We start from the raw sequence: 9,154 nt of genomic DNA on the forward strand, positions 1-9,154 counted from the left end.
ATGGCCATGCGAGAGGGGGAAACATTAAAGATGTACTCCGATCGATACTGGGAAATGTTTAATGTAATTGATGGGGATTTTGATGACGTAGCTGTAAGGACGTTTAAGGTCGATCTGCCTACCAAACACGATTTAAGGAAATCATTGACAAGGAAGCCAGTTAATAATGTGTATCAGCTCATGAATCGCATTGATAAGTATAAGTGGGTCGAAGAGGACCAATAACTAGGCAAAAGCAAGGCCAAGGCGGTCCCTTAGGATACGAGGGATTTCAAGTCAGACAAGTACAACATTAATCGTCCTCAAAGGGATTTTTCTAGGTAGTTTGGGGCTGTTGCTACTCAAATGGTTAGCACGGTGTTCTGAGAACCAGTGCATCAAATCTTGGAGAAAATTAAGAACGAACCATATTTTCAATGGCCAAACAAGATAGGAGAAGATCCCGCGAGACTCAACCAGAGCCTTACCACCAGGAGCGAGGGCATACTACGGAGGACTGTAGAACCTTGTAGAATCACCTAAAGCAGCTGGTCCAAGGTGGTAAGTTAAAGCAGTTTTTATATCACCCCAACGCACAGAGAGGTTAGGTAGGGACTGGATCACAAAGAGATGCTTCTTCAAAGCCACCTTTGGGCACAATTAATGTTTTTCTTGCCGCCCCGAGAAGGAATGGTTATCACCCCTCCAGGGTGTTATCTATAACTTAGCCATGCCCAGAAGACTCCTCCATTAAGCCGAAGAGAAGTAGGGCGGGAGTCTGACCAGCGTTGAGTTTCTCTGACGAGGAAAATGTTGGCACTTTGCAGCCACACAATGACGCATTGGTGATTACCCTTAGGATAGAGGGTATGATGTGAAGCAAATATTGGTTAACCAGGGTAGTGGGGCAGAGATTATGTACCTTGATTTGTATAAAGGGCTAAAGCTAAAACTAGAAGATTTGGCCGATTATGATTCACCCTTAGTGGGTTTTTATGGGAAGGTAGTTATATCGAAGGGCCAGATCAGACTACCAGCACAGGCAGGGTTAAAGGTAGTAGAAGTGAATTTCATTGTAGTGGATGCTTACTCTCCCTATACTACCATCGTGGCAAGACCTTGGTTGCATGCCATAGGAGCCGTCTCTTCCACCTTACACTTGAAGGTGAAATATCCATCCGACGACTAGGTTGAGGAATTGGTTAGGAGCCAGTCTATGGCTAGGTAGTGTTTAGTTTCTAGCAATTAAAGGAGCCCTCGGCCTCTGCCGAGCAAGGGTTATAGCAATTAAAGGAACCAGTTTTATTTATGTATATAGTAGAAGGGGCGGGGTGTGAGGAATTGGAAAAGATTGTTATAAGTGATGATGGGGAGAAGTTCTTCTAGGTCGGGGCTCAGTTGCCTCCTCGGGAAAAGGAAGAATTGGTAGTATTTCTTAAGGAGAATGTTGATGTGTTTGCATGGAGTGCTTACGAGGCTCTTGGGGTGGATCCAAACTTCATTTTCCACCATTTGAATGTCAACTCGATCGTCATCTCCAGAAAGCAACCACCTCGGTGCTTATCTATGGAACATTCTGATGCTGTCCAAGCTTAAACAGGCTAGGGCTATTAAAGAGGTTTTTTTATCTTGATTGGCTAGCCAACACAGTGGTAGTGAAGAAGAAGAATGGAAAATGGCGGGTATGTGTGGATTTTACGGATTTGAACAAGGCATGCCCCAAAGACCCTTTTCTCATGTCTTGAATAGATTAATTGGTGGATACCACTATAAGACATCCTTGGATGAGCTTTTTAGACGCTTTCCAAGGGTACCATCAAATACCCTTAGCTTTGGATAATCAAGAGAAGACAGCTTTTGTTACTTCTACTGGAAACTACCATTACAAGTTGATGCCTTTTGGTTTGAAGAACGCAGGATCCACCTATCAAAGGATGATGACCAAGATGTTTGAGCCATAACTAGGGAAAAGTATTGAGATCTATATAAATGATATGGTGGTGAAGAGCAAGTTAGAATCAAAGCATATTAGTGACCTCGAAAACATCTTTGAAATATTGAGGAAACACAAGCTGCGCCTTACTGCTTCTAAGTGCTCTTTCAGTGTTCGTTTAGGAAAGTTCTTGGGATACATGGTTACTCATCGAGGAATTAAAGTAAATCCTAATCAAATTAGAGTAATCAACAGTTTACAGCCCCCTCGGAATCCTAGGGAAGTCCAGAGATTAACGGGGATAACTGTTGCCTTGAACCGATTTATCTCTCGGTCAGCAAATAGGTGCAGATCTTTCTTCCAATTGTTGAATAAGTGGAAAGGATTTGAGTGGATCGAGGAGTGCACCCAAGCCTTTCAGTAGCTAAAGGAATACCTTTCTCGGCCACCTATCATGTCCAAGCCTAGAAAATTTGAAGTCCTGTTTGCTTACATTGTTGTAGCTCCTCATGCCATTAACTTGGTACTAATACGGGTTAATGATAGGATCCAAAGACCAGTTTATTATGTGAGAAAATCCTTACATGAGGCAGAACTCCGGTATCTACCACTCGAGAAGGCCATATTAGCAGTACTGTATGCTACACGTAAACTCCCCCATTATTTCCAAGCTTACACTGTGGTGATGCTAACTTAACTTCCTCTTAAGTCCCTACTTCGGAGAGCTAATTACACGAGGAGGGTTTCTAAATGGGGTACTATTTTGGGAGCCTTCAATGTCAAGTATATGCCTTGCACCTCTGCTAAGGGCCAAGTTCTTGCTGACCTGGTGGCCGAGTTTGCTGAACCTTCTATAGAAGAAGAAGAAGAAAAGTAGAACATAGATGGAAAATCAGTTGGAGTGGTCTCTATACAAGAACCTCTGTCCTGGAGGGTATATGTTGATAGCATTGCTAATCAAAGAGGATCCGAAGTAGGCTTGGTTATGATATCTCTCGAAGGTATCGTTATTAAGAAATGTTTTCAGATTCAAGGCTGGTTGTTGGACAGGTAGAGGGAGAATTAGAAGCGAGGGATTCGAGGATGCAAGAGTACTTAAGTCAAGTCAGACATTTACGATCAGAATTCAAGTCCTTCACCTTACATCAAATCCCTAGAAGCAAAAATACTCATGTGGATTTCCTTGCCAAGCTTGCAAACTCCTTGGCTCAAGGTTTGCCTCGAGTCATACTGGTTGAAGATCTATGTAAACCTGCCGAGATAAAGAAGGACGTGGTTCGAATTCATCAAATTAAGGTGGGTCTTAGTTGGATGGATCCTATCATTACATTCCTCAAAGATGACATCTTGCCTAAGGAGAAAGGAGAGGCTGAGAAGGTGCGAAGAAAAGCTCCTCGTTTTTAGTTGTTCGAGGACCAAAAATTGTATAAACGCTTTTTCTCTTAGCCTTACTTGTTGTGTATAAATCCCGAGGTAGTAGAACCCTTACTGGAAGGGCTGCATGAAAGGATTTGTGGGGGTTATAGAGGTGGCAGATCTCTATCTCACAGGGCCTTCACTCAAGGATACTAGTGGCCAGGTATGCAAAAGGAAGCGCAAGAATATGCGAAGAAGTGCGACCAATGTCAGAGATTTTCCCCAAACATTCACTAACCTGGGGGTGTTCTTAATCCTCTTTCTAGCCCCTGACTTTTTGCACAGTGGGGCTTGGATATTGTGGGACCTTTCCCAAAAACAGCGGGAAACAGGAAATGGCTTTTGATTGGCACCGACTACTTCACCAAGTGGGTTGAAACTGAGCATTTGGCAAACATCAAAGATGTGGATGCTAAGAGATTTGTGTGGAAGAATATTGTCAGTCGATTTTGGATTCCTTACACCCTCATCTCAGACAATAGGCTTTAGTTTGATAGCAAGACTTTCGAGAGGTATTGTTGTGAAATGGGTATCAAGAACTCCAGTAAGGTAATTGCACCATGTGTCATGCCCATGGCCGAGAAGAACTATTATCCTGCCGAGGAGGCCACACCCTTAGACTGTAGGATCACTTCAGTAACACGTCACCAAAGGAGGTCGTACTATACAGAAAGAGTTTTGGGGAGGGGGTTAACACTAACATGACTGAAAAGGTGGTGGCTGCCACCACATTTAATGCATCCCACCAAATCTCTTGACTACATTTATGTGGAGAAGACCCTTGAGTAGTGTTACCTTGGCTGCCGTAACTCACAAGGGGATTGGGAATGTGTTTGATGGGACAAACACTCAAGTAGTGGCCTGGATGGTTAACAAATGGAGGGCCAAAATCATCTAAAGGGAGATGTAAGGAATCCTCCAAGGAGTAGGGGATCAAAAAGGAGAGAGAAAAATAGTGTAGCATCAAGAACAAGGCTTGTAACCAAAATTCAATAGGAGCACATATATAAGATTTGGTTTCCTCAGATTGTGCTAAGGACGATTTACTTTCTATAAAACAATCATAATCTTGTTTTCTTTCAATCTGGGCTCACTACAATTACCTTACGATTCATTAAAGCCTAGTTTTCCAGCCCACTCTACAAATTCATTGTATTGGACTCTTTGATCCTAAACCCTTTTCCCTTTAGGCTTGGGAACCAAATCAAGTCCTTACAGCTATTTTGCAAAAAAATATTGTTATAATCAAACATTATTAATTTAATCTCCATCTAATTTAACACTCATAGCTTTATTATGAGTGTTAAATTCTTCAAATCTCATTTTCAATATTTTTTCCATTTATCGCACAAGTTTACGACTAGTATTATCATATATTTAAAAAGATTGTTTTATATGTTTTTTTTTTTTTTTAAGTGTGCCGCAAGAGGAGTCTGGAGATATAAAATGGTGCCGCTTGGAAAGAAAAAGAACAGTGCGGTTGTGTGAGCATAGTGAGAAGAAAAATAAGTTACAATTTGTGTGTGTGGGAAACAATAAATTATTTTTATTTCGAAGTGAAACATACAAAATGGAAGAAAAAGTTAGGGTACTCTCTAGGAAGAGGTTTTGGATGCTACTACCACAAATAGTTGTATATATCAAGAGTGAGTAAATAATTTCGGGTGATTTGCATTATTTTCTAGAGAGAAGATATTATTGGACATATTTGATGAAAATCTTAAGTAGGCATAAACTTGAGAATATATGATAGATAATGTGAGAAAAGTACATGTACAGAAGTACTTGTGTCACTCTCATATTGCAAGTGTCATGTATTAAAGAGTTTGTTTTTTTAGAGTCTCCATTTATTTTAATTTTTTTTTAAAAAAAAACCCCTCTAAACAAATATACTTGTACTTCTCTGATATTCTCACAATAAATAATTTTTTTATTTAAAAAAGTTCCTTCTAGAATTCATTTTCTTTACGATTTAAAGATGAGAATCTAGCAATAAAAAAATCATATAGCAGGTAAAAAATAAAATAAAATAAAAATTGTTGTGCTCCAATAAATTTGCTGGTTAGTCTTAAGCTTATCTGATCAAAGCATGATTTTAATTTGGGGTAGCTAAATTGTAGGTAAAAAAATCATATTGGAGAGCTTTTCGTGGATTTAATCTTAAAGTTAAATAAGAATTGAATCTATCAAGTCCAACAGCTAAATTCTGCTGTACCACTACCGTTCGTATCAAATTCCCATGTGTGTTTTATGTTTATGAATAACTTATCTAACTTTTTGTTAAAAAATTGACGTAAATGTATGTTTAGTCCTTACATTTTGATATTTTTTCATTTTAGTCCCTAAACCTATTAACGCCGTTCATTTAAGTCCTTGAAGCACTATTCTGTCAACAAACTAACGGGAAAACTGACGGATCAATAAAATATTATTAAAAAAATTATTTTACATTTTTTAAATGCCAAAATTAAAAAAAATTAATTACTAAATTTTAATTAAAAAAATAAAAATAAAAACAAACAAAAAAAGATCTACCCAATTCTGTACACAACCCCATTGTTGTGGGTTCTTCACACCACTTTCATACACAAACAATAATCTCTCCATCTACAAGAAACCAGAGTAAAAATGAAAAAAAAAAAATTGAAGGACCACCTTTTTACTACCCCCACCAACCCCCCCTCTCTCTCTCTCTCTCTCTCTCTCTCCAATGCCCAGGTAGGCAAACTCGATCGTGAATCTGGGTTATCACTCTAATCACTGTCAGAAAATTCCTTCTGGGACTCAATCTCCATGCCACCTACCTAATTTCTTCTGGGACTCGATCAAAGATTCAAAACACCACAATCCCAGTCTCTGAAACTCTCCTGTCTCAACTCTCTGCTTGCTCGGTTTGTGGGTTTGTGGATTTTCCTTTGATTTTTTTTTTTTGTGGGTTTTTGTGCATATGGTGTTGCCGACTTGCCGTGGTGAGGTGGAGGTCTGAGTTTGTGGATCGGTGTGGTGGAGGTATGGGTTTGTGGATTGGCGTGGTGGAGGGTGATGCGAACCTCAATCGACACGCTTTAAGACCTAACAAAAATATTGGAATACTTGCCCAAGAAAGCTAAAATTCAGATTTTTGATAGAAACCCTGACCCAACGTTTATAATCGAAACGCGAGCCAAAGATATAAGTTGACCTTGACCCAATGATTATAAAGAATCACGAACCAAAGGATAAAGTTTGAACGCCACAAGGAAGAATCCTTGATAAGTTCACAATTCTTGAAGAACCAAAAGAAGAGCAAAGCCTCAGAGGGTGTGGGTTTGGTTGATCAGCGTCTGTGGTGGAGTGGGTTTTGTTGATCGGCGTCTGTGGTGGAGTGGGTTTGGTTGATCGGCGTCTGTGGTGGAGAGGGTTTGGTTAATTGGTGTGGGTTTGGTTGATTGGCATGGTGGGTTTCAGTGGCTGAGATTGGAGTTTGGTGGTGGGTTTCGGTGATCGCACAAATCGGAGTTTGGTGGTGGGATTCGTTCACAGATTGGAGTTTGGTGATGGGTTTCGTTCTCAGATCGAAGAGGAATGGTGCCTGGACTAGCTGAGTTTTTTTTTTTTTTAATTAGATTTGGGTGTTTGCTCCGATGGGTTTGTGTGGGTAGTGGATGGGTTTATTATTTTGAATTTGTGGTTGTGATTTGAGGGCAATCATGGGTGAGGAAAGAAAATTTTGTGTTTAGGTTTGTGTTCTTGAGTTCTTTGATCTGGGTTGGATTTCTTGTCTTGTTCATGTTCCTTAGTAATTAATTTTTTTTTTATTTTGGCATTTAAAAAATGCAAAATAATTTTTTAATAATATTTTATTGATCCGTCAATTTTCCCTTTAGTTTGTTGACAGAATAGTGCTTCAAGGACTTAAATGGGGCATTAATTGGTTTAGGGACTAAAAGTGATAAAAATAAAATGTAAGGACTAAAATAGAAAAAGTCAAAATGTAGGGACTAAAAGTACATTTACGCCTAAAAAATTTTGCTTCAAATATTGTAGATAAAGAGTAAAAGATAAATAAAATAAGTAAATAATTCACATGAGACCTACAAATAATAGAAAAAATTAAGTAATAAGTTGGCTTATAAGTGTATCTCAAACGGGGAGCAACATTTAAGAGCTCACCTCTAATTTTGACATCAAATACAAGATGATATATAGCATCATAATACGGCTTAATTCGAAGTGATGAGGCTTGTTATTAATTATTATATCATTAGTTATAGATTTTTACATTTGCCTTATAATTACTACATTTAAAAAAAAAACAATAATACTTATTAGAACACATATGAAAATATATATACTAGTGTTTTAAACCGGTTTATAAGACATTACATAACCAGAGTACCACTACAAAAGGGTTTAACTCTTGTCATAGTAGCTTGAATTTATAAACAATGAACACTAATTACCACAAGATCTAAAGCAACAGCCATGTATTAGAGGGTTTTATTTTTATTTTTTTTGGACCTAGAATAAGTAAGGGAAATTTGACAATTTGTACCCAAATTCTCTTTATGGGAGACCAAATAGTACTACTAGACTACAAAATTTTTGACAAAATGTATTAGAGGCATTGAACTACACATTTTGACACAAATCGCCTGTAAACTGTAATAGACTAGGGAAAGAAAATTGGTTGTTATTTCATTCGCTAGGACTCAAAGAATATAAAATTTTGCCATGTAGTTTGTGATTGAGATAAATGTAAAATAAGTCTAGAATCATAATTTGTTTGCACAATTGTTGAAATGACAAATTCTTAATGGTTAACAATAAAAGAATATCAATAATAAATCTAAATGAGAATCAATAACAGCATTATAATTTAACTGTTGTAAATTGCATGTAGGATAGAAAAAGTGCAGTTTATTGTTGAAATTGTTTGTGTGTACATATAATTAGTGACACGTTTTTATACTTTTTCTATATACTAACTTCTATTAAAATCAAATCAACCACAAGATGTCAACTAATATTGTTGATAAAATCTAGTGAAGTTAGGGCATCCAAACTTAGCTTGGAAACTACATTGACCTACTGTTTTGTGTTGTTTTTGATTGGCAAAAGTGAAACACGTGTAACAACTTTATGATTCGGCTCCCTTTATCATATATATCATTACTAGATTCCGTTTGATCATCTCAAATTTTTTTTTTATGAGTTTTTGTCCGAGGAACTGGCAAACAGCAAAGAAGACCCGTTAAAACTAAGCTAAATTTAGCATTTTTGTGAACCCTTTTCACGTCCACACACCTAAATTTTCGATCAGCTTCTGGTTTTGATTGATGGGTTAGAGCAATAAACAATCCATTACCATCAAAGTCACGAAACCAACGATACCTATGCTTAAAACAGAATTCACTTCATTTTGCATTTTTTTTCTCATCATCTCTAGATCATTGACACATTTATCCAAAACAGTCACAAGTTTTTTAACGAATTTTCCTCTTCTTTCAAATTCAAAATAAGAAAGTGAAACGTGAATTGGTATGATTTTCGGGAATTTTTCAGGAAATGTATATAACTTCAATTCAACATAACATGGGTTGGTGAATTTTTTTCCCTACAGCAAGTTTTCTTATTAGAGGTGCGAAAATGGAATCTGTATTTGAAAAGAATGTTTCATTTCTTTCATGCGACGTGCTTTATTACCATGATAAATGTTTCTTATTATTCAAATTTTTTTTCCTTATTTCTTTCAGATTTAAAGCTCGAGTTTTCGATTCCACATCTACAAAGAATATCCAACAACAAGCTTACATTATAGTTCATACATAGAGTCAGCATATCTAA

At 37.5% G+C, this 9,154-nt stretch overlaps 1 protein-coding gene across 1 annotated transcript; it reads left to right on the top strand.

The window, feature by feature from the left end:
* LOC142620608 (uncharacterized) lies at window positions 1–1,168 on the top strand. The gene is made up of 2 exons (XM_075793954.1): window positions 1–93; window positions 839–1,168. The coding sequence occupies exons 1-2, from the start codon at window positions 1–3 to the stop codon at window positions 1,166–1,168; spliced, it is 423 nt and encodes a 140-aa protein (XP_075650069.1).
* Window positions 1,169–9,154: the final 7,986 nt, after the last annotated feature.

Source organism: Castanea sativa, chromosome 12 (assembly GCF_040712315.1).
Source record: "Castanea sativa cultivar Marrone di Chiusa Pesio chromosome 12, ASM4071231v1".
NCBI classification, from domain to species: domain Eukaryota; kingdom Viridiplantae; phylum Streptophyta; class Magnoliopsida; order Fagales; family Fagaceae; genus Castanea; species Castanea sativa.